Source organism: Scyliorhinus canicula, chromosome 15 (assembly GCF_902713615.1).
Source record: "Scyliorhinus canicula chromosome 15, sScyCan1.1, whole genome shotgun sequence".
Classification (NCBI taxonomy): domain Eukaryota; kingdom Metazoa; phylum Chordata; class Chondrichthyes; order Carcharhiniformes; family Scyliorhinidae; genus Scyliorhinus; species Scyliorhinus canicula.
Genome location: NC_052160.1, coordinates 85,233,697 through 85,260,363, shown reverse-complemented (window position 1 = coordinate 85,260,363; position 26,667 = coordinate 85,233,697). Strand labels below are relative to the sequence as shown.

Genomic DNA, 26,667 nt, shown 5'->3' with positions numbered 1-26,667 from the left:
TGAGTGCACTGAGGTGTGCCAGCATCTGGTATGCCACTGACCACACCCATCCCATTGATTCGTCAGCTGGATATGAGGGTTTCCAGTGGGAAGCCTGGTTGGGGAAGATCACCAGAGGCTCTGTGAACATTTACAGGACATAATGAACAGTCAGCAGAGTGAACAGCACAGGCCTGAAGTAGCACCAAAGGGATGAGTTTAAACACATACTGCAGCAATGGTGGTCTGAGCCAGTCCACCCGATTCTGAGGGGGAAACCCAGAGTCCATGGACCTGCACCAAGTCATCCCCACTACTCCCACCGCCCAGGCTGCTGTCTCCCAAAAAACCTGACAATTTTGGTGAGTTTTTAAAGAGTTTGCTTATCTTTGAGCTCCGCCTCAACAGCCGTGGCACCCAGGTCCTGCAGGTAAATACTTGCACCAATTCATGCCCGGGCGACTTTTACCTAAGAGGGGTGGAGCATTGTGGATGGCTGGAACATGAAGTGTCCAACCCGCTAATGATACTGAAATCCGTGCAAATTATGGTGTTGCATGGATCCGCTGGCATAGGGCGCAAACTTTCATTTCACCACCAGCAAGGGACCGGAGCTTGACGTCAGAATCAGTGTCGGGTGGAAATTTAGTTTTTTCAATTTTGCGCGATTCTCTGCCTGATCGCAATTCGTGCTTCTGGCATTGCGATGTGGAGAATCCAGCCCTTCATTTCTTAACAAATAAGTAATTCAGAATGTGAAATAGGCAGAAATTGAAAGTCCTGTTGTCTTGGGATACTCCTGTGCTTTGGTACCTGTGACCTTTGTGGGGCAGGATTTACCAGCTGTTCACGTGGCGGGATATTTCGGTCACACCGACGGCGCACCCGTGCCTTGAGAGGTACACTCAACTGGAAATTCCGTTAACAACGACAGGACCAGAAAATCCTGCTGGCGGGCCACCTCCGCCACTGAAACACATGCGGTGGGTTGCTCGGTAAATCCCGCCTGCGACCTTTTATAACAGTCCATACAAGAACATTTATATTAATTTCTTTTTAAAAGAGATTCCAGTGAATTCCCCCATTTCACATGTTCCATCTGATATGCGAGATTCAGAAATGGCCCTGTGTGTGCACACAAAGGCTTCTGGGTAAGGTATTTTTGCCTGTTTAGCAAAGGTAACCATTTAATCAATTCTGAGATATAATGTCCTAATTACATATTAATTCTACCTATTATTTGTATTTCTTCTAAACTATATTTCCTTCACGTTATTGGGGGGTGGAGGGGGGGGAAATCATTATCATAACGGCACGGTAGCACAGTGGTTAACACTGCTGACTCGCAGTGCCAGGGACCCTGGTTCAATTCCGGCCTTGGATGACTGTCTGTGTGGCATTTGCATGTTCTCCCTGTGACTGCATGGGTTTTCTTTGGGTGCTCTGGTTTCCTTCCACAGTCCAAAGATGTGCAGGTTAGGTGGATTGGCCACGTTAAACTGTCCCTTAGTGTCCAAAGATGTGCAAGCTAGGTGGGGTTACCATGATAGGGTGGGGGAGTGGGGCTAGGTAGGGTGTTCTTTCAGAGGATTGGTGCAGACTCAATAGGCCAAATGGCCTCCTTTTGCACTGGAGGAATTCGATGCATGACATGGGGTTAATCATTTCGAGTTATTTCTTCACTCACAGGGTTGTGAATCTTTGGACCTGTCTGTCCAAGAGGGCTATGAATGCTCAGTCCACATGTATATTTATGATTGAGATTGATGCATTTTTACGCACTTAGGAAAGGGATATGAGAATTGGGCAAGCAAGTGGAGTTGGGAGAAGGTCAATGATATTCTTATTGAATGGTGAAGCCGGCTTGATGGGGCATATTGCCTACTCTTGTTTCTCCCTATTTATATTTTGCGTGTTTAAGGTGGCTTTCATTGATCAAAAATGCTCTATTAATACTTTCTATATGAGCTCAAAACTCCCAAGTTGTGATAAATCCAGTGTTCTACTGCCACTTCATGACAGCCTAACGTCCTACAAGGCAAAGAAGGGTTACGTGGGGAAGTTAGAAAAGTGAAGTTAAAGCCATAATCAGGTCAGTCATGATTTTATTGAATAATGGAGCAGGCCGATGGGCTGAATGGCCCACTCCTTTTTCTTATGATCTTGTGATCCAAGCTCTTCCTAACCTTCAATTTCAATGATTTAAAATCGAGCCTCTCCTCACAATCTCTTTATTTAAATACAATCCTTTCCAAATCTGTACAACAGCTGCATAAAAAAAATGAAGGAATTTTCTCTAACATTTAGCTGGATATTGTCTTATTTTCTCTATACAATGCAGACATGTGTTTAAAAACCAGTCTCATTTGCTAAAACTAATTGTTCAGTTCATCCATGTTATCTGTTAGTACAATAATTATTCCAATCTGGGGGGGGGGGGGGGGGGGGGGGAGAAACATTGAAAGGCTGGAAACCTTTCAATTCAGATGCAGTCTTGCTTTGTAATTTATTCAAAAGCAAGTTTAACATCAAAACAGGTATTTAAGTTCTTGAGGCCCCACTAACTGAGGGTATTTATCAGTCAGATTTCTTCTTAAATGAGTTCAGCTGGACTTTCAAAGAGAAAAAATGTGTACAAGGGGTCTTTGAAGATTTTTAGAAAAGTCTTCAGCTCTTTGAAAGCTCCAGACAGACTCTCCGATATGAAAAGCAATGGGATGACAAGTGTGTTCAAACTGTTATTGTACAAATCAGCAAACTGCCAGAGTATTAAATTACCCAGGTAAACTCTGGAGTTGGTGAGATAAAAGAGAGCCATTGGGTGCGATCTAAAGGCCATGTCGCACCCAATGGGAGCACAACGTGGTTGGTAGATCCCAGGTGAAGCCTCCCTGGGCTTCCCGAAAGTCACAACACCTCTCAAAATCTACCCAAAGTCCTGCGAGGCGTCAGGATCAGGAACTCGCCCACAATAGATGAGACCAAGCCACACTCGTGTAAGTAGGTCTTAAAACTACTTAAGGCCTGCTTACCTGGTATCTGCCGGCTTCACGGGATCTACCGGCCTTCCCAGGGAAGCTGCAGCTGGGCAGCGTTCAATACTGGCCCACACAAACATGGACCAGGTGGAATGGCACCCCAAGGGTCTCCCAGGCTATTGGAGGCCACTGGATGCCAAAGATAATGCAGGGTGGCCCCCTGGCCCTCCCCCTTGGCACTACCAGGCTGGCACTGTCAAGGTGCCAAATGGCACTGCCAAACTGATAGGAGCATTGCCAGGGTGCCAGTGCAAGGCTGTCCGGGTCGTACCCGGGCCCCCCAAGGGGGGCCATGCCCATGAAAGGGGTGTATGAAGTGTGTGTGTGCGTGTGTGTGTGTGTTGGGGGGGGGGGGGGGGGGGGGGGGGGGGGGGCAGGTAAGGAGGGGCCTCTGGGAGGCTTGGGATGGTGACAGAGGGGATCCTGGAAAAGGGGGGGGGGTCTGTAAGGGGGTGGCAGAAGAGAGGGGACCCCCAGGGACTACATTGCGGGGTGCTGACTGTGCCCCAAATGGAATATAAAACAATAAGCAGTTTAAAGCAGTCATTTTCAAAGTCGGGGTCGCGACCAGCGGATGGGTCGCAGGCGGATGTCGGGAGGGTTGCAGAGCGCCATTGCCGATCACGGGAATTAACGTGCAACGGCCTCAGTGGACGGCTTTAAAAAATGCAGGCTGCAGTTAGTTTTAAAAATGAGGGTTGCGACCGGCTTTCAGTATGCAGGCGCGCTGCACATGCGTGCCGGCTCATCAGTTCACATGCCCAGAGCCCAGCTTGAAACACTGCTTCCTCCTAACGAGATCTTATCTATGACGAGAGATAAGGGGAATCTTACAATCTGCCAACATACAGAAAATCCTACAATTGCTTCGTGACCCTGGATCGAATTAGAATAAAATGGAGACACGGTTTTGCAGCACATCCTCCTCCCTGCACACCTAAATTATTGCATTGTGGCCCGTCTCCCCTGTGGCTCTTTCGAGTCCTGTGGTGATCTTCTCCCTTAGGATACGGGAACAGTTCCGGCTGCACTTCACCCTTATCTCATTGTCCTCGTTTTCTCTGATTCACAACAACCACTTCTTCGTACCTTCGAGCTTGGACCCATCGTTCAGGTCTTGGAGAACAGGAGGCCTTGTGGGGACTTATTTCTAGAAGAAGGTTTTGCCAGCCTTGAGAGACTCACTGACAGATGTAGTCTGACCAGCCCCAATCTTTTTTGTTTCTTTCAAAGTCAAGATTTCTCACTAAGTTTTTTCTTCCTTCCCCCTGACCCCCACCTTCTTCCTTGTTGGAGGATGGCCTGTCCTTGGCACAGCAGAACATAGCGTCTCTCAAACCTGTGCAACCTTATCCTTTCTTTGGGTCCTGCCCCTTTGGATAGAGTATATGAGAAATGGGTTGGGGAGCTGGACCCCGTACTTACTGAGGAGGCTTGGAGGGAAAGCCCTCCCCAGGGTAAATTCCATTTATCTTGTGCCAGGCTGAGTTTGATTCAATTCAAAGTACTACACAGAACAAATTGAACAAAGGCAAACATGAGTGGATTCTTTTGCGATGTAGAGAACTGGTGTAACTGCTGCTCATTTCAAATGGCTAACCAGAAGCATGGTAGTCGCAAGTTTTTGTTGGAAATGGATTTTGTTTTTTGATACAATATCTAAGATTTTGCAGGTAGCCCTAGAACCTTGCCCACTAGCAATATTTGGACTCTAAACACTCCCTGGCATTCCATTCAGGAGTGCGGATGTACGTTCTCACCTTTGCCTCTTTAGTAGTCAGGAGGCTGATATTGCTTAATTGGAGGTCTCCCACGCCACCCAAAGCATTCGCATGGATGGAAGACCTGATGCCATTCCTACATCTAGAAAAGATTAAGCACATCATTAGAGGCTCAGTGGGGAGGTTCTACCAGAGATGGCGGCCATTCATTCCATTCTTTAAAGAACTGGACATGGTCGAGAGTCAAGGGGATTGAGTTTAAGAGGTTAGTTTAAAGATCAGAGTTGCTTGAACTATTGTATTTGTTATTCACTTCTTTGATTCTGTAGCTATATAATATGTTTACTTCTTTGTTAACATTGTTGTTACTGTTTATATTTGATAATTCAATAAATATATTTATTATAAAAAGACTTAAAAAACGGGCAGAAATATTACCCCACCCGCCGTCAGTGGAAGAAGTAATAAAATGAAGTTAGGTTAGAACAAATTTTTTAGTATACCTTCCAATCACAAGAGGAAAAGAAAACCCACAGAATACAACACAAACCAAGTGCATCACAACAAAGACACCACCAATGAGCACTGCAGCACAGGAATGTAGGCAGCAGTGAATTAATACATTTATCGAGCAGCAGACATTAGCAAAATAAGACAGCAAGTGGGCAACCATTATCTAAATAGCAGCAGGTACCAATGAAATAAATGGAGAAATGGGCAATAGGGAATGAATTAATTAATTGAGCAGCATGCACATCACCACATCAATATACTAATGGAGAATGGATTCAGGAACAAAGGAATAAATATGGAGCACAGATAGTTTTGAATTACTAGAATTATGTTTTTAACCAAAATAAAGGATAGTTGCCTCACAGGACATTTAAGTTACACATGGTGGCTTCTCTTTAGAAAGTGTACACACCTCAGCATCAATTACATCTGTAATGTATTTTGGAGTGAGCAATGGCATCCGGACGTATTGCAGTAGATCTGGTAGGAATTCTTCTCGTTCCTTCTTCGAGTGTTTTACCCAGTTTAATACTGCTTCAAACACTGGTTCCTCTGAATCCACCTAGAAAACATCAGGTCATCAGAAAACAGACAGCAACCCACTGTACTATAGGGTACAGGGCTCATCACTTTACACATATGAACTCCCAACTCAGATAACAAGCTCGGTTCCCATACCAGCAATGTGACAACTGCTGGTGAAGTATAGGGTGAAGTTACTTTTCTTTCAGTGACCAAGACGACATTATTCAAACATCCTGATAGCTGCATTAATGCATTCAATTGTGTATTAAATTGAAATCTGTTTCTGTCAATACAGTACCCAATAATAATTTGGAGCATTCACCCAATTTTATTGGTGCATCTCCTACGGTTATGCCCACAAAAAGTCAAACAAGGTTAATTTATTTTGCAATGCTGCAGATGTAGGGAATGGAGACCTGCAACTTTTGAGGTGGCTTGCAGATGCAGGCATAGCGTAAGGTGATGCTGAACTACAATGCATATTTGATACATTATAGATTTGTATTTCATGCCATGAACCTAGTCAGTAATCACTGCCCTCACAAACTGTTGAAAGGATTTCAAGGTGGCAGCCAGTTCCCTGTGGAAAAATATTTCCATTTAGATTAATAGATTATCATAGAATTTACAGTGCAGAAGGCGGCCATTCGGCCCATCGAGTCTGCACCGGCTCTTGGAAAGAGCACCCTACCCAAGGTCAACACCTCCACCCAAACCCCATAACCCAGTAACCCCACCCAACACTAAGGGCAATTTTGGACACTAAGGGCAATTTATCATGGCCAATCCACCTAACCTGCACATCTTTGGACTGTGGGAGGAAACCGGAGCACCCGGAGGAAACCCACGCACACATGGGGAGGATGTGCAGACTCCGCACAGACAGTGACCTAAGCCGGAATCGAACCTGGGACCCTGGAGCTGTGAAACAATTGCGCTATCCACAATGCTACCGTGCTGCCCCAAATTAATATGTGGCTACTAAACAAAATTGGTATCTGTAACACATCTCGATTGCAGTGACATGCCCAATTAACCAGAAAGGACTGTGCTGCTTTAGGTTAAGGTTAACTCACTCACCATCAAAGAAATCTAAATGGATGGTTGGCATTTTGAAATTCCAGCTACAAGGAATTTTTAAAAAATAAATTGAGAGTATCCAATTCTTTTTTCCAATTAAGGGGCAAATAGCATGGTCAATTCTCCTACCCTGCACAGCTTTTTGGGTTGTGGGGGTAAGACCCACGCAGATATGGGGAGAATGTGCAAACTCCACATGGACATCCTTGGCGTCGTGAGGCAATAGTGCTAACCATTACATCACCGTGCTGCCCAGCTACAAGGAATTCTAATTATCTTTGAACACTTTGTTTTTTACACGTTTCTATCAAGTGAGAGTCATTGAAATGAAACAGGTAGAGCAACCCAGTTTATCCAAGTCAGATTTACTCGGTTCTCTCTGTTATTGGCCTCAGTAAATTCTATTGACCAAGTCCCACACTCGGAGTTTATTCTGAGTTCACCAGTCTCAGGACTGGGTGGAAGCAGAGGTGATACAGTTACATGCAAAGGTTCCTGGAGATAGAACCACTCACTAGTGAAGTTCTAGGATCCTATTCCAAAGGAGTTGCGTGGTTCATTAAACAAAATTCTACTCATCACATCCCACTCTCTTTAAGCTCTAACATCAAGCTTGGCACTAGTTTCACATTAATGCCTTCTCTTTTATTCTCTCCGCCCTCACTGGCATAGTGCATTATCAGGTATGACCCTTGACCTAGGTTTCTCAATGATAAGAAATAAGCATCCCATGAACAGCCAAATGAATCCCGTGAAGTTATTTTCAACTCCTTGTGCATAATTATTGTATCACATCAGTACTCATTATTCCCCAAGCATTTTACAAGAGACAGAATCTCCTAAAATAGGTAAGGCCTTCAATTTTAAGCTTCATTTTCCTCTCCTTATCCAACACAAGTTGTTTGAGGTAACAAACAGCCTTTGTATATCCTCCATGGCCGAAGCCTCACCTGAATCTCATCACACCGAATAAGCTTCTCCACATCCCCTTTGTTCAGCAGCATGAATTCCTCGTGTTGGACAACTTCTGGAAAATTCTTCTGACTGAAAATTTCAGCCGCTTGCATCAGGTCCACACAGCTGTGGGTCTCCGCAAATTCCTGGATTCCCAAACAGTTGGATGGGTCTAACTGACTTTCCAAGAATTCACAGCAAGCCTGCTTCACACCTAGTGAAAAAATACATTGAAATGGTCATTTATTTAATGCTGCAAGTATGTCATCAGCAGCAGGTAAATGATAGCGTCCAGAGAGAAACAAAGACCAAGGTTTTAGCCATGGTTCAGTAGGAGCACTCTCGACTCAAGAATCAGGAGGTTGTGGGTACAAACACCTTTCCAGAGACATGAGGCCATAGCCCAATACAGTACTGAGGGAGTACTGTGCAGTCGGTAATGCTATTTATCAGAACAAAAGTGAACTGAAGTCTTGTCCATCTTTTTTATTTAAAAAAATAATAATTTAGAGTACCCAATTAATTTTTTCCAATTAAAAGACAATTTATTTAGCATGGCCAATCCACCTACTCTGCACATCTTTGGGTTGTGGGGGCGAAACCCACGTAAACACAGGGAGAATGTGCAAACTCCAAACGGACAATGACCCAGAGCCGGGAATGAACCTGGGACCTCGGCACCTTGAGGCAGCAGTGCTAACCACTGCGCCACCGTGCTGCCCTTTTGTCCATCTTTTTAGGTGGATATCCAAGAACCCATGTCACTTGGAATTCTCTTAGTGTCCTGGTCAAAATGTATCCCTCAACTAACATCATTAAGACTGGCGATTACTACAAATTAAATCTAGACAACAGTGAGTATTTTGTGGTGTCTCGGCTGGGGGTGGGGGCAGGGGTGGGGGACTGCCATTCGGTAGGGCAGGGACTCACTTTAGATACCTGGGGTGCAGGTTGCTCAGGATTGGGGGGTAGGGCTCTGTAGGTACAACATTTCTAGTTTGGAGGGCAGGGTGAAGGCTGATCTGGCAAGGTGGGATGGTCTCCCTCTGTCACTGGTGGTCGGGTACAGGCGGTTAAAATGAACATGTTGCCGTGATTTCTGTTTATTTTCCAATGCCTCCCGATTTTCCTGCCAAAGGCATTTTTTAGAGAGATTGAAGGAATGGTTACCTCATTCATATGGGGAGGGAAGATGGCCAGAGTTAGAAAGGTGCTGCGACAGAGGGGAAGACAGGCAGGGGGTTTGGGTCTTCTGAACCTGATGTATTACTACTGGGCGGCGAATGTGGAGTAGGTATGGAGCTGGATCAGAGGAGTTGATTCCCAGTGGGTCAGAATAGAGAGTTTGTGTAGGGGGTCGGGATTGAAGGTGCTAGCAACAGCGCCGCTCCCGATAGCTCCGGGAAAATACTCAGGGAGTCCGGTAATAATAGCTTCATTGAGAATTTGGAGGCAGTTTCGCCAACACTTTGCATTGGGGGCAGGGTCAAGGGAAATGTCGATTCGGGGGAACCACAGATTTTAGCCAGGGAGTGGGACGGAAATTTTCGGAGATGGGAGGAGAAGGGGATTAAGGCACAAAAAGATTTTGTTTCTTGGGGGGTTGGTTTGCAGGATTGAAGGAGCTGGGAACGAAATATGGGTTAGAGCAGGGGGAAATGTTTAGATACCTGCAGGTTTGAGATTTTGCCAGGAAGGAGATACACAGCTTCCCGGTGGAGCCGGTGTCCACATTGCTGGAAGAGATGCTGACGACAGAGGGACTGGAGAATGGGGTAGTGTCGGCGGTTTACAGGGCTTTTTTTTGGAAGAGGAGAAGGCACCGCTGAAAGGGATCTAGGCAAAGTGGGAGGAAGGGGTGGGAGAGTATATGGAGGAGGGGTTCTGGTGTGAAGTGCTCCGGAGAGTGAACGCCTCCACCTCGTGAGCGAGGCTGGGGCTGATACAGCTGAAGGTGGTATATACAGCACACCTCACATGGGCGAGGATGAGCTGGCTCTTTGAGGGGGTAGATGATGTGTGCAAACATTGCAGGGGAGGGGGGGCAGCGCAAATCACATTCATATGTTTTGGTGCTGTCCAAAGCTGGAGGATTACTGGAAGGAGGTTTTTAGGGTAATCTCTAAAGTGGTGCACATGAAACTGGGCCCGGGCCCTCGGGACGCCATATTCCGGACCAGCCGGGGTTGAAAACGGGTGCGGAGGCAGATGTTGTAGCCTTCGCCTTGTTGATTGCCCGAAGGTGGATCCTGTTTGGAGAGCAACTTCTCCACCCTTTGCCCTGGCATGGAGGGGGTGACCTGTGGAAATTCTTAACTCTTGAGAAGGTTAAGTTTGAACTGAAGGGAAGGATGAAGGGCTTCTACAATTCATGGACGTTATTCATTATGCACTTTCAGGGATTGGATAACATCGAACATTAGGGGGGGGGGTGGTTGGGAGGTTTGGGACTGTATGTGTTTCTGGTGACTATGGACTATGGGTGATTCCGGATTCCTTTTTGTTATTTGTTTATGTTAACATGCAGGCTGCTGTTTGGGGGTTTGGTGGGAGGATGGGATTGTTGTCGTTGATATGGGGATTGACATTGTATTCGTTACTGCTTATTGTTCATTGTTGGTGGGTGTAAATTTGGGAGAAAATGTGAAAAAGGAGAATAAAAATATCTATTAAAAAAACTGGTGATTACTTACTCATTGCTATTTATAGAACCTTGCTGCAGGCAAATTGATCATCATGTCTCCTAACCTTGTGACTACAGTAGCTAGACTTCAAAAGTATTTAATTGGCTGCACTTTGGGACGTCCTGGGCACAATGTAAATGCATGTTCTTTCTGTACTTAAGAGAAAAACTATATTTTGCACTCCACAAGCGGAAGCGCAGGAGCAGCAATGTAAATGACTGCCATCTCCAGAACTTAACAGGTCTGAATGAACTAATTATTGAACTTGTACAGCACAGCAATACAGTTTTAAAGGAGGTGCTTTTCACAACACTCGGCCTGGGTTGTTCCTACAGCAGTAAAACTGAGGCGAGCGCGCACCTTTCAGCTGGAGGAGGCAGGCTGCAGGAAGCAATTCCTGAACATTTTCCACAGTGACATGGACCGTTTCTGTATATACAAAATCCAATAGGATCTCCATGGTGGAAGAAGTCAGACCCTGGATATCAATGTCAGGTTTCCCTTTCTCCGAAAGCTGCAAGCATAAAAATAGTGGCTCAATCATTATCCAGGAACAAATTCAAACCGTTTCTACTCTCACAGGCATCAGACTGTATCCAAACTTCTTCAAGTCACCACCACCCAGCCCCCATCCCCCAGCAACACACCCCCACCCAGACCCCCATCTCCCAGCAACACATTCCCGCACAGACCCAAATCCCACAGCAACACACTACCACACAGACCCCCATCTCCCAACGACACCCCCCCATCCCCAGCAACACACTCCCACACAGACCCACATCCCACAGCAACACACTCCCACACAGACCCCATCTCCCAGCGACACCCCCCCACCCAGCCCCCATCCCCAGCAACACACTCCCACACAGACCCCCATCTCCCAGCGACACCCCCCCACCCAGCCCCCACCCCCAGCAACACAATCCCACACAGACCCCCATCTCCCAGCGACACCCCCCCACCCAGCCCCCATCCTCAGCAACACTCCCACCTCCCAGCTAGACCCCCACCCAGACCCCCACCCTGCAGCAACATCCTCCCATCCAGCAACACACTCCCACACAGACCCCCATCTCCCAGCTAGACCCCCCCATCCCCAGCAACACACTCCCACACAGACCCACATCCCACAGCAACACACTCCCACACAGACCCCATCTCCCAGCGACACCCCCCCACCCAGCCCCCATCCCCAGCAACACAGACCCTCATCTACCAGCGACACCCCCCACCCAGCCCCCATCCCCAGCAACACAATCCCACACAGACCCCCATCTCCCAGCGACACCCCCCCACCCAGCCCCCATCCTCAGCAACACTCCCACCTCCCAGCTAGACCCCCACCCAGACCCCCACCCTGCAGCAACATCCCCCCACCCAGCAACACACTCCCACACAGACCCCCATCTCCCAGCTAGACCCCCCCACCCAGACCCCATTCTGCAGCAACACTCCCCCCACACAGACCTCCATCCGCCAGCAACTCCCCCACAGACCCCATCCCCCAGCAACACTCCCCCACACAGACCCCATCCCCCAGCAACACTCCCCCACACAGACCCCATCCCCCAGCAACACACTCTGACACAGACCCCCAGCTCCCAGCTAGACCCCCCCCACCCAGACCCCCAAGTCCCAGCTAGATCCCCACCCAGCAGCTGCACCCCCCGAGACCCCCATCCTGCAGCGACACCCCTCACATCCAGACCCCCAATCTCCCAGCTAGACCCCCACCCAGACCCCCATCCTGCAGCTGCACTCCCCCACCCAGACCCCCACCCTGCAGCTGCACCCCCCACCCAGACCCCGATGCTGCAGCAACACCCCTCCCACCCAGACCCCCATCCTGCAACGACACCCCTCCCACCCAGACCCCCATCCTGCAGCGATACCGCCCCCACCCAGATCCCCATCCTGCAGCCACCCCCCACCCCATATCTAGACCCAGTGGTACCTCCTGTCATTCCCAGTACAAGCATGAAGATATTACAAACTTCAAAGCTATATTTTTAAAATGGAAACCAAAAGCTTTTTAAGACGGCTGCAGCATATCATATGACTTGGTGGTATTCAGCTCCAGACTGTCTTGAATTTCAAACAAATACCTCATTCAAATCCAAACAATCACAGCTACCTGTGAAACTCACAAATTGCCTTTTTTTTTAAGAATGGACCATCAATTGAAAAGGGCATGGACAACTGAGACATTGAAACTCAATGACTCCGTGAGAAATATGAAATGGATCTCATCGACCTTTCAGACTCTGGCTGTCTGAAACTTTCAGGATGTTTTAGTAGTCACAGAGGAGTCTGGAAAGGAGTTAAAACGAATGGTTTATTACCAAAGTAAAGTATATAAAGTAACAGCCCCAGCTGGGACTACTCTACAGCTCCCCTTCTACTGAGCCAGCTTTTAATGTCGAGAACTTTAAAAAATATATATATTTTATTCCAAACATACTCAACATAATAACACAACCTTAACATTCAACAAAGTATACAGTTTGTACATTTTTCCTCAATTACTCCCCCCCCCACCTCCTCCCCGACAAACAGCTCTCCTCACGAACGGCCTCCACCATAGCTCAAAGCTCTCCTCACTCAGGGCAAATTTGATTTTCTTCAACCTGAGTCCATGTCTCCCAACCCTCAGCGGCGTAGCCGACCTCCAATTCCAAAGTATTCGTCGCTGGACAATCAGAGAGGTGAAGGCTATGACATCGACCCCCTTCCCCTTCAGTACCTCCGGCACCCCAAAGATCGCCACCATAGTTTCATCACAACTCCGACAATCCTCAATGAGTTACCGAACACAACCTCTCAAAACATCTCCAACTGCTCACGCCCCAAGAACATATAGGCGTGGCTCATCAGCCCCCTCCCACACCTCTTGCACCATCCGCTACCTCCGGAAAGAAAATACTCATCCGGGCCCGAGTCATGTGGACCCTGTGCACCAACTTAAATTGTAAAAGACTCATCCTTGCACAGGACGTGGTTGAGTTCACTCGGCACATTACTTTCCACCAAGTTCTCCCTCTCCAACTCTTCCTCCCACTTCTGCTTGATCCTTTTCACTAAGGCTGTGCCCTGCCTACATTCTCCCGTGTCTGTGTGGGTCTCACCCTCACAACCCAAAGATGTGCAGGGTAGGTGGATTGGCCACGCTAAATTGCCCCCTAATTGGAAAAAAAGATTGGATACTTTTAAAAATATAAGGCCGTGCCCTGCTCTGCCAACCACCCATATATATCCCCAATCCTACAATCTTCCCCCCCCCCCCCCCAAAATCTGGGAGTAACATTTTCTCCAAACGTGTACACTCCGGCGCCTGAGGGAACATAGGCAGCTCGTTGCGCGCAAAGTCCTGCACCTGCCAAAATCTAAACTCACTCCCTCTTTGTAGCTCAAATCTCTCCTGCAGCTCCTCTAGCCCAGCACACTTCCCCCCCTGCAAACATATCCCTGACCTGCTCTAATCCATCCTCCCTCCATCTCCTATCCATCCCATCCTTCCCCCCCACCCCGCGTAAACCTGTGATTCCCACACATTGGAGTCATCATCGACATGTGACCCAGTTTAAAGTGCCTCCTCAGCTGGTAACAAATTTTTATAGATGACTCCACCACCTAACTCCTCGTCCACTTCTTCGGAGCGAATGGCAGTGGGGCCGTCACCAGGCTCATACCCTTGTAAGACTCCTCCTCTAACCTGACCCAATACACCTCTCGCTGCCTGGGGAAAGCGGGCAGCATAATCAAAGACCCCTCCCACCCGGCTTACTCACTCTTCCAACTTCTTCCATTGGGCAGCAGATACAAAAGACTGAGAATACACATGAACAGATTCAAAAACAGCTTCTTCCCCGCTGTTACCAGACTCCTAAACGACTCTCTTATCGACTGACCTGATTAATACTACTCTCGTGTATGCTTCACCCGATGCCGGTGTCTATGTTGTGTACCTTGTGTTGCCCTATTATGTATTTTCTTTTTATTTTATTTTCATGTACTAAATGATCTGTTTGACTTTCTCGCAGAAAAATAATTTTCACTGTACCTCTGTTCATGTGACAATAAACAAATACAACAAATAAAATCCAATCCCTCCCAACACCATATCTCCTTCTCCACATTCTCTGCCCAATAGTAATGCAACAAATTAGGGAGCACCAGCCCTCTTCTCACGTCTGCCTTTGCAACAAAGCCCCCTTCACTCTCGGCACCTTCACTGCCCGCAATAATTCCCAGATTAACGCATCAACCCTCAGAAAAAAGGCCCTGGGGAGAAAAATCAGGAGGGACTGAAACAGAAACAGGAATCTTGGCAGTATGTTCATCTTCACCACCTGCACCTTTCCTGCCAATGTCGGGTGCTGTGCATCCCACCTTTTAAGGTCTCCCTTAACCTCCTCCACCAACCCTGTCAAGTTCCACCTATGCATCTTGGCCCACTCATGCGCTACCTGAATCCCCAGTACCAGAACCGCTCCCTTTCCACCTTAAATGGCAGCGCCCCCAGGTTCACCCCTCCACCCCACTGCATTCACCAGGAACCTCTCTTAGAACATAGAACATAGAACAGTACAGCACAGAACAGGCCCTTCGGCCCTCGATGCCGTGCCGAGCAATGATCACCCCACTCAAACCCACGTATCCACCCCATACCCGCAACCCAACACCCCCCCCCCCCCCCCCCCCCAACCTCACATTTTAGGACACTACGGGCAATTTAGCATGGCCAATCCACCTAACCCGCACATCTTTGGACTGTGGGAGGAAACCGGAGCATCCGGAGGAAACCCACGCACACACGGGGAGGACGTGCAGACTCCGCACAGACAGTGACCCAGCCGGGAACTGAACCTGGGACCCTGGAGCTGTGAAGCATTTATGCTAACCACCATGCTACCGTGCCGCCCTCTTGTAAGCCGATGATTCTGCCCATGCTTTCTAACAGGTCAGTCATGAACAGCAACAGGTCATCGGCATACAACAACACCCGGTGCTCCTTGGTCCCCCTCTCAATCACCCGTCACTCGGCCGAGGCCTGAAGTGCCATCGGGAAGAGCTCAACCGGCAACTCGAACAATGATGGGGACAGTGGACTTCCCTGCCTTGTACCTGTTCAGCCCCAAATTCCCAGGTTTGTCCAATTCGTTCGTACACTTGCCATGAGGGCACATACAGCAACCAAACTCACAGCAACCAAACTCCCTCAGGATTTCAAACAAATACCTCCACTCCATCAGGTCAAAGGCCATCGCTGCGTCCCTTCACACAATCACCTCCGGCACTCGCACCCCCGACGAGGTGATAATCACGTTTAACAACCTAATATTACCAGAGAGCTGCCTCCCCTTCACGAACACCATTTGATCCTCCGAAGTCACCTCTGACACATTCCCCTCCAACCTTCTCGCCAATACCTTTGCCAGGACTTTCGCATCGTATTCAGCAGCAAGATGGGCCTATAGGACCCGCATTCCAATGGATCGTTCTCCTTTTTCGGCATCAACAAAACGGTAACCCCCCCCCCCTTTTCCACTGCTTCATTAAACATGCACAAAAGGTGGGGGCCAACTCCGTTGTGAACTGTTTATAAAATTCCACCTGGAAGCGATCTGGCCCCGACGTCCCTCGTTGCTGCTGTCGCCGCAGCTGGTAGGTCAATATGCGGCTCACCTTCTCACCGTACTCACTGCACCCTCCGCAGCTGACCACCGCTCTTCTCGTCGACAACCGATCAAACTGCCCCTGCAACTTTCCTTCCATCAACAACTGCCACAGATTACCTCCTATTCACCTCAACTGTCTCGTCCAAAAATCGCCGGTGCTCCCCCCACCCAGTGCTTTCAATGTCTCCCAAAACATTGCCTCCAATACCTCCCCATTCTGATTAAGCTGAACATAATAATTAATTGCCACTGTCACCTCCCACAGAACTCCTTGTTGGCCAAAAGCCCCGAATCCAACCACCACCCCAGCATCTGCGCCTGACCCGAACAAAGTCTCACATCTGGACAGTGCGGGGCATGGTCCAAAATCACTAGTACCGCATATTCTGCACCTTCCGCCCCCATCAGCACCGCCCAACTCACCACAAAAAAATGAATCTGGGAATACACCCAATAAACGTGCAAGGAGTTCTCCCTCTCTCCCGGGTGCCCAAACCTCCACGGATGCACTATCCCTAACCTCCCCATAAACCCTCCCAGTTCTCGTGCCATTCTCGACCTCCACGCTGACTTAGGGCTCAACCTATCCACCCTTGGCTCCGATACATAATTAAAATTCACACCCCCCATAATCAGCTGCTGAGAGTCCTAATCCAGGATCGCCCCTAATAGCTTCTTCATGAATCCGGCATCGTCCCAATTAGAACATAGAACATAGAACAGTACAGCACAGAACAGGCCCTTCGGCCCTCGATGTTGTGCCGAGCCATGATCACCCTACTCAAACCCACGTATCCACCCTATACCCGTAACCCAACAACCCCCCCCCCCTTAACCTTACTTTTATTAGGACACTACGGGCAATTTAGCATGGCCAATCCACCTAACCCGCACATCTTTGGACTGTGGGAGGAAACCCACGCACACAGGGGGAGGACGTGCAGACTCCACACAGACAGTGACCCAGCCGGGAATCGAACCTGGGACCCTGGAGCTGTGAAGCATTTATGCTAACCACCATGCTACCCTGCTGCCCCGAATTAGACGCATACACATTCACCAACACCACCGGAGACCCCATGAGCAACCCATTAACTATCACAAATTCCCCCATCCGCCCCTCACCCCCTCGGGTCCTGCATAAACTCCATTTCTTGTATAGCGACCCCTCTCAACTTCGAGTCAAACATCAAATGGAACATTTGTCCAACCGCCCCTTCCTCACCTCACCTGATCTCTCACCCGGAGGTGTGTCTCCTGCAGGAAAATCACCTCTGCTCTCAAACCTTTTATGTGCGCAAACACCCAGGACCGCTTAACCAACCTATTAAGCCCGCAGACATTCCATGTCACGATTCTCAAGGGAGGCTTCCACCTCCTCTCCCCCCTGGAGTCCGCCCTTAGGCTCCACCCCCCCCACTCTGAATTGGGCCAACCCAATACGCCGCTCCCATGACCAAACTCACCCTCCATAACCATTACATCACCCTAAAATGGACACATACAGAACAGTCTCGAGCCACCCGAACCCACAACACCTCATGCACTGCACAGAGCATAACCAACAGAGTGCAATACAATTAAATACTATACAGCCAACACTCTCCCTCCAAATAAAGCAGCAATTTTTCAACACAAAAATACAAAATACAAAAAAAAAGGGTGTGCAACCACTCCCATAACCTTTCCCAATCGGCAATCAGAAACAGATAATAAAATTCAATAGAGACAGAATGTTCATTAATAAAGTCATTAACCTCCATCAGGTTCCAAAGTAATATTCTCGGTCCTCGAGGTGACCCAAAGTCTGGCTGGGTACAGCATCCCAAACCAAATCTGGCATTGCCTTGGCCTTGTTGAACCCCACCCGTCTCTTGGCCAGCTCCACACCAATGTCCTGATAAATCCAGATCCGGTTTCCTTCGCAGTTGCAATCCCTCTGCACCCTGGTTCACTTCAGAATCTTTTTCTTGTCTTGGAAACTGTGCACATGCACAATCACTGCACACGGCAGCTCTCTCACTCTTGGCCTCTGCCTGAGGGACCTATGGGCCCAATCCACCTCCAGGGCCTTGTACAGCACCTTCTCCTCCACCAACTCGCCAGCATCCTCATGACATTGCCAGTTACACTTTGCCCTCCACTCCCTCTGGTAGGCCCACAATCCTCAGATTTTGTTGCCTGCACCTGTTTTCCTGGACCTCCACCTTTGCTCGCAGCATCTTACATACATCCCTCAGGGTCACCATCTCCACATCTAGCGTCACAATCCGAACACTCTGGTCAGACATCACCTTCTCAACTTCGTGGATCGTCACTCCCCTGTACCTCCAGGCTCTTCTCCGCTTGTTCCAAAAGTCCCACAAAGTGGTGCCACTGCCCCCCCCCCCCCCCCCAATTGCCTTTGATCAGTCACTCTGCATTTCTTTATACTGCTGCCGAAATTGGTCCTGAATGAAGCTTATCAACTGCTCCACTGGCAGCTTTCCAGTTGACAACGACCCACCGCCCCCACTATTACTGCAATTGATACTGCACCACGAGTCTCCTCCAACTCCTTAGCCAGGGCTCTCACTGTCATCTGTTGAGTTTGGTAACCCGTATACATGCCCATCCAGGGAGAACTAATTCCCCTCCGCTCTCCGCACAACTTTTGCACAGAAATTCCCCGAAGTTCGGGGACCAAACCAATGCCTTCAGCAATAGCCACCCTGTCTGTGACCACTCACTCCATGGCTACCACCGGAAGTCCCCTTAAGAGTTACCTGTACCACTGATGGGCCTCCAGCCCTCAGTAGGGGAACTCATACCACACAAGGCTCACGGGGAGATTACTCGGATCATTCGCCCAGGTCTTGTGGGGGTTATAACAGTGTGAAAAGCCACAGCACAGGATATTTGCCAATCAAACACACCACCTTACATAGAAATGGACTTTGGACTTTTAACAGGTCACATAACCAAACAGCCATGTTTGTTACCTGCATTTCAAATATAAGTGGGAGCTGTTTTGAATCAGATACCAATCAGAAACACCATCTAAGCCTTCAAAACAGCTGCAAGACAACTATGCAGCCACAGTTATATACATCTATACCTTGCAAATGGGAGACGGACACTCCCCTAGCCTGTTCCAATTTCAATTTCACTTGAGAGTTCATCTGACAGGTCAACTACATGAAGCTTTACTGAGAATCCTTGGCTTTTATAAGAGCTCCACTCCAGCTAAAAAGTCAATTAATCTAAGAAACTACAGGCCTGCTATTCTAAAAAGCTGCAGGTCTGCTACAAGAGAGAGTGAAATAATTCCAGGTAGTAATCATATTATTTATTCTTTCATCTGTATTTAATCTTTGTGTGTGTGAGATAGCATGTGTGAGACATTGCATTTCAACCTCCAGGGCAAATGTGTCATAAAAGAATGAGGGAGGAATAATGATAGGGCATTCTATTGTAAGGGGAGCAGATAAACATTTCTGTGGTTGCAACCGTGAGATCAAGGTGGTATATTGCCTCCCTGATGCCAGGGTCAAGGATGGCACTGAGCGGCTGTGGGATAGAACAGCCAGAGATTGTGCTCCATATTTAACACAGGTAAAAAGGATGAGATCCTGCAAGCAGAATATAGGGAGCGTGTAACTAAATTAAAAAGCAGGACTTCAAAGCAGTAATCTCAGGGTTACTCCCAGTGCCACGTTCTAGCGAGAGAAATAATAGAATAGATCAGATGAATGCACGGCTGGAGAGATGGTGTAGGAGGGAGGGATATAGATTCCTCAAATATTGGGATCAATTGTGGGTAAGATGGGACCTGTACAAGCTGGACTGGTTGCATCCCAGCTGCACCAGAACCAATATCCTCACAGGGCTATTCACTAGCACATTGGGGGAGGGTTTAAACTAGAATGGCAGGAAGATGAAAACGCAAGAGAGGGAAATGAAAGATAGAAAAGTAAAAAGCAAACAAGTGATAGGCAGAGGAAACAAGGGCTAGCAGCAAATAGGGCCACAGTACAAAATGGATGTGTAAAAATGTTAAAAAAAGACCAGTCTAAGGGCAATATAACCTGGTGTTGTAATATATCTGAATGCATGGAGCATTTGCAATAAGGTAGACAAATTAACAGAGCAAATAAATGTAAAGGGGTACAATATGATTGAGATTACGGAGACATGGCTGCAAGGTGACCACAGCTGGGAACTGAATGTTCAAGGATATTCAATACTTCGGAAGGACAGGCAAAAAGGAAAAGGAGGTGGCATTGCCAGTAATGGATGAAATCAGTGCAAAAGCGAAAAATAATATTGGCTCAGAAAACCAAGATGCAGAATCAATCTGGGTGGATCGAAGAAGTAACAAGGGGAGGAAACATTCGAGGGAGTTGTCTATAGGCCTCCAAACAGTAGTGGTAATACTGTAGTGTTGAATTCCTGGAGTGCGTACAAGATATTTTTTAGACCAGTATGTCGAGGACTCAGCTAAGGAAAAGGTTATCCTAGATTTCGTATTGTACAATGAGAAAGGGTTAATTAATAATCTTGTTGTGTTGGATCCTTTCGGGAAGAGTAACCATAACATGATAGAAATTTTCATTAGGATAGAAAGTGAAGTAGTCCAATCTGAAACTAGGGTCCTAAATCTAAATAAAGGAAACTACAAAGGTGCGAGGGGGTGCAACAGTTATATATTCCTTTCTGGTGCAAAAACATTAAAGGAAAAGCAGCCCAACCATGGCTAACAAAATAAATTAAGAATAATATTAAATCCAAAGAGGAATCATATAAAGGTTGTTAGAAAAAGTAACAAGCCTGAGGATTGGGAGCAGTTCAGAAATCAACAGAGGAGGCCAAGAGATTGATTAGTGCGGAAAAACAGTATGAGAGTAAATTGCAAGTAACATAAAAGCAGAGTATAAAATCTTCTAAAAGTATATAAAAAGAAAACAATTAGTGAAGGCAAATGTAGGTCCTTTACATTTGGAAGTTGGAGAATTGTTAATGGAGATCAAGGAAATGGCGGAGCAATTAAACAGCTACTTTAGTTGTGTCTTCACAGAAGAAGACACAAATAACTTTCCAGGAAGATTAAGGAAGCAAGGGTCTAGTGAGAGAAGGAGGACTTGAAGGAAATTTGTATTAGTAAAAAAAATTGTGCTGGAGAAATGAATGGGACTGAAAGCTGACCAATCCCCTGGGGCCTGCTAATGTACATCCTAGAGTACTAAAGGACGTGTCCATGGAAATAGTGGATGCGTTGGTTGTCATCGTCCAAAGTTCTAAAACGACCACAGCAGATTGGAGGGTGCCAAATGTAACTTTAAAAAAAGCTGTTTTAAGGTGTACTAAAGTATCAGTGGGGTAGGGGAGGGGGATTCTTCTTTTTTTCTTTCTTCTCTTTACTGGGGGGGGGGGGGGGGGGGGGGGGGGAGAAGCTGAGGGCTCAGCAGGAAAAGAGAGGGAAGTAGGTAGGTCTGGGTGTTGGATATGCTATTATATTAGAATCATAGAAAAGTTACAGCACAGAAAGAGGCCATTCAGCCCATCTTGTCCATGCCAGCCTGAGGACACCCAGGTCCCCTTTTTAATCCCACCTTCCTGTACGCGGTCCATAGCCCTGAAGCATAGAATCGTTAGAAATACTATTGATGGTTGGCTATGGTTCTGTGTGTTTTTTGTTCTGTGGACACTCAAATATACCTCCAATAAAATATTTTATAAAATAACTGGAGGGAGGGAGAAAACAGAATTACAGACTAATTAGCCTAACATCAGTAGTAGGGAAAATCCTAGAGTCTATTACAAAGGATGTGATAACAAGATACTTAGAAAATATCAATGGGATGAGACAAAGTCAACATGGATTTTTGAACAGGAAATCATGTTTGACAACCTGTGTTTTTTGAGGACTTAACTAGTAGAATAGATTAGGGAGAACCGGTGAATGTGATGCATTTGTATTTTAAGAAAGCTTTCGATAAAGTCTCACATAAGATGATAGCGGGCAACATTATAGTGGGGATTGGGGGTAATATATTGGCATAGACTGAGAATTGGTTAGTAGGCAGGAAACAGAGTAGGAATAAATGAGTTTTTTCAGAGTGGGAGACGGTGTCGAATGGGTTACCACAAGGAAATGTGCTTAGACCCCGACTATTCACAATATACATAATCGATTTGGATGAGGGAATCAAATGTAATATTTCTAACTATTGTGGGAATGCGAGTGGTGAGGAGGATGTTAAGAAGCTTCAAGGTGATTGAGACAAGTTGAGTGAGTGGGCAAATACATGGCAGATCTGTATAATGTGGACAAACATGAAGTTATCCACTATGGACAAAGAAACATAATGGCAGAGTATTATTTAATTGTGATAGATTAGGAAATATTGATGTACAAAGGGAACGGAGTGCCCAAGTATACCAATCACTAAAAGCAAGCATGCAAGTACAGCAAACAGTTAGAGAGCAAATAGTATGTTGGCCTTCATTGCGAGAGAAACTGTGTACAGGAGCAAGGATGTCTTACTGCATCTGCATAGGGCTTTGGTGAGACCACACCTGGAGCTTTGTGTGCAGTTTTTATCTCCTTATCTAAGAAAGAATACATTTGCCATAGAGCGAATGCAGCAAAGGTTCACCAGACTGATTCCTGGGGTGGCAGGATTGTCGTATGAGGGGTCGACTAGGCCTAAATTCACTGAAATCTAGAAGAATAAGGTATAACATTCTGACTGGCTGGACAGACTGGATATAGGGATGTTGTTTCCTCCGGCTGGAGGGTCTGGAACAAGGGCTCACAGTCTTAGGATACATTTAGGACTGAGATGAGGAGAAATTCCTTCACTCAGAGGGTGCAGAACCTGTGGCAATCTCGACCACAAAAGGCTGTGGAGGCAAAGACGCTAAACATATTTGAGAAGGAAATAGATTTCTGGACACTAAAGCAGGGTTTTTCAAATGGGCGGATGTTGGGAGGGTGGCAGAGTGATCTCTATTGGCATTCCCACAGTGGTCCCGATGGCGGGAGAAGAGCCCAACAGCCACGACCGGCATTTGTATTGAGAATGGTAGCCATTCCCAGCTTTTAAATGAGAACAAAATGAGACCGTGTGCAGTTTTCGAGTCATAAGAAGCAACAGTGGGAAGGTCACGCCCCCTGCACGTACACTTGATATCAAGCGCCCTGTGTGTATGTGCTATTGACACAAAATCACGGAGTTGAGCTTCTTCCATTTTCTAGCTGTTGGCAAGCAAGGTAAGAGGACTGTGAAGATGGATCATTTTGTTACATGTAAGAGACGGCCAGAGATACATATAGACAGTGTACCTAATGGCCAGGATCTCACATCTGCTGAATCTGCTGGAGAGAGCTGCTCAGAAGTGTCCAGAGCAGGACAGAGCAGTGCTTGTGTTAGCTCTGTACAGAGCTCCAAAGTCTCCAGCGAACAGCCTACAAAGAAGAAATCTAACTCAGGAACAAAGCAGTATAAAGATGATTTCTTGAAGTATGGTTTCGTTAATTGTGCCAATTGTTATGGGAGCGGCGTTTTCAGAACCCCAAAATGTATCATGGAGTTCAACCAACCCCCACTTTAATGCATTGCTGCTTTTGAAGCACACGGCTTGTTCTTCAGGTGTGGTACTACAATTATAGACACGTGGGTTTTTAAACACAAAACAATGTTTATTCCATGAATTCAACTTAACCTTCTTAAATAAACATTGGATCCCTTAACACCCCTTACTTCAAAGATAACCCCGAAAATAATACAACACTAAATAATCCCTCAAAATGTTCCTTCAAACCTCCAAAAGACTTAACACCTTTAAACAGAAACACATCAGGTTAAAGACATTACTATTATGAGTTTAAATCACCCAAATGATTCAGAGATATTCTTCCTGGCAAAGATCACAGCAGATCACTGCAAACAGACACACCCAAGCTCTTTTCTCAAAACTGGCTTTCTCCTTTCAAAACAGCTCACAGCAAACCAGCCAGGCACTTTTCAGCTGCTTTCTCAAACTGAAACTAAAAGCAGAAAAAGCAGAAGTGATCTCAGCTCAGCTCCCCCCTCTGACATCACTTCAGTAATATGAGCTGCTCCTTTTTCTTAAAGGTACATTGCTTAAACATCCATTTCTTAAAGGTACTCTCGCATGACACAATGCAAATAAAGATGCAAAGCCCCTGTGTCTTATAGGCAGGGAAGTACTGGCGAATGAGAGAAGTTTCAGATTTTGAAAGAGAACTGGTGGGTGAAAAATTCCTTTTGAGGTTACGACCCCAGAATCAGTTATTAACTTACAGCTGACCCCAAATGAAAAGACCAAACTGTTGTACCTGACGTGTGACAGCATATTAAAAACATGCCAAAAGTCCATGAGTCTGTCAACATTCTGGAGTAGCATCTCCCAGGAGTATCCAGTGCTGAGTAAAATAAACATTTTGTTGGCTATTGCCCTTCATGATGACCGACATGTGCAAGATTGAATCGTCCATTCTCACAAAGATGAAGGCGGCACAAAGGAACTGGCTGAACTCTGCACCTGGTATGAATATTGCCCTCTCCTGTGAGCCTGATTGGAGTGAGATTGTGAGGATCAAGTAGGCTCCCCTTTTGCATTAAAGGTAAGGGAACCTGGCATGGGACACAAAGGTCGGCTGGTTGGAAAAAGTGGGTCCCAGGAAACAAAGTTTGAAAAAACACTGCACTAAAGGCATCCAGGGGTATGAGGAGAGAACAGGAGTACAGTAGTCCCCCTTTATAACGCGGGTGTTGGGGTCCAAGACAGCCACCCGCGTTGCAACCGAGCTGCGGATATCCACGATGGGGGTTTTAAATTTATTTAAAAATCTATGCTAGCGCTTCCCATTGAGAGTCTACGGGGGGCGGGGGGAGAGGTCAGACCCCCGTAGACTCACAATGGGAAGCGCTAGCATAGATTTTTAAATAAATATAAAACCCCCATCGTGGATCTAATTAAAACAGTGTCAATTTCAGCGGCCGGCTCACTTTGATCCGGAGAGGGAAGCTGCTCTCTCACTGAAACAATCAGCCGGCCGCTGAAATTGACACTGCCGGCTGCTCTCTCTCTCCATTCCAACTTTTAAGTTTTAATGTTTCTGATTGGAGGGAGAGAGCAGCCGGCAGTGTCAATTTCAGCGGCCGGCTGATTGTTTCAGTGAGAGAGCAGCTTCCCTCTCCGGATCAAAGTGAGCCGGCCGCTGAAATTGACACTGCCGGCTGATTGGAGGGAGAGAGCAGAGAACACAGGAGGAGGTCATACGGGCCTCTGCAAGACCAGCATGGTCTCACATCGCCCCTCCCCTCTGTAGCTGGGGTTCAGGCTGTGGCTGCTGGGGTACAGGCTGTGGCTCCTGGGGTACAGGCTGTGGCTCCTGGGGTACAGGCCGTGGCTGCTGGGCTTCAGGCTGTGGCTGCTGGGGTACTGTGGCTGCTGGGCTTCAGGCTGTGGCTGCTGGGGTGCAGGCCGTGGCTGCTGGGGTGCAGGCCGTGGCTGCTGGGGTGCAGGCCGTGGCTGCTGGGGTGCAGGCCGTGGCTGCTGGGGTGCAGGCCGTGGCTGCTGGGGTGCAGGCCGTGGCTGCTGGGGTGCAGGCCGTGGCTGCTGGGGTGCAGGCCGTGGCTGCTGGGGTGCAGGCCGTGGCTGCTGGGGTGCAGGCCGTGGCTGCTGGGGTGCAGGCCGTGGCTGCTGAGGTACAGGCCGTGGCTGCTGGGGTACTGATTGGAGGGAGAGAGCAGCGGGCAGTGTCAATTTCAGCGGCCGCCTGATTGCTTCAGTGAGAGAGCAGCTTCCCTCTCCGGATCAAAGTGAGCTGGCCGCTGAAATTGACTGTCGGCTGCTCTCTCCCTCCAATCAGAAACATTAAAACTTAAAAGTTGGATTGGAGGGAGAGAGCAGCGGGCAGTGTCAATTTCAGCGGCCGGCTGATTGTTTCAGTGAGAGAGCAGCTTCTCTCTCCGGATCAAAGTGAGCCGGCCGCTGAAATTGACACAACTGACAGTTGGGGTCCATAAGCCCCCCCGCGGTATATCGCGAACCGCGGTATTGCTGAGCGCGGTATAACGGGGGACTACTGTATGACTGTTTGAGGTAGAGCATCAGCCATGATCTTATTGAACGGCGGAGCAGGTTCAAGGGGCCAAATGACCTACTCCTGCTCCTAGTTTCTACATTTATTTTTAAATTCACAAAAGTATGCTGCTGGATTTATTTTAATTGGGACAAACCAACTTAGGGTAGGAAAACTCACCAACATCACACAATAAAACACTTTAATAATGGATAATAATAAAACACACATTTTGTCTGTGACACACCTCACACCCTTACCCTACCCTGTGCAAACACACTCCCCACATCCTCACTCCAGTCTGTATGACCAGTTCTCCCCCTCACACCAATCTGGCGCATCTGCACATAAATGGCCATGAATGTCAATGCAGTAAAGCACGAATGTAATGGGACC

At 47.5% G+C, this 26,667-nt stretch overlaps 1 protein-coding gene across 1 annotated transcript in view; it reads right to left on the bottom strand.

Annotated features, from left to right (window-relative positions):
* The window catches only part of klhl12 (kelch-like family member 12), a 90,376-nt gene that overhangs the window by 55,113 nt on the left and 8,596 nt on the right, over positions 1–26,667 (bottom strand). Inside the window, exons 2-4 of the mRNA XM_038821105.1 lie at positions 10,855–11,008; positions 7,807–8,024; positions 5,664–5,813 (exon numbers count right to left, since the gene is read on the bottom strand). Coding sequence (XP_038677033.1) covers positions 5,664–5,813; positions 7,807–8,024; positions 10,855–11,008 — 522 coding nt within the window. The remainder of the gene's footprint in view (positions 1–5,663; positions 5,814–7,806; positions 8,025–10,854; positions 11,009–26,667) is intronic.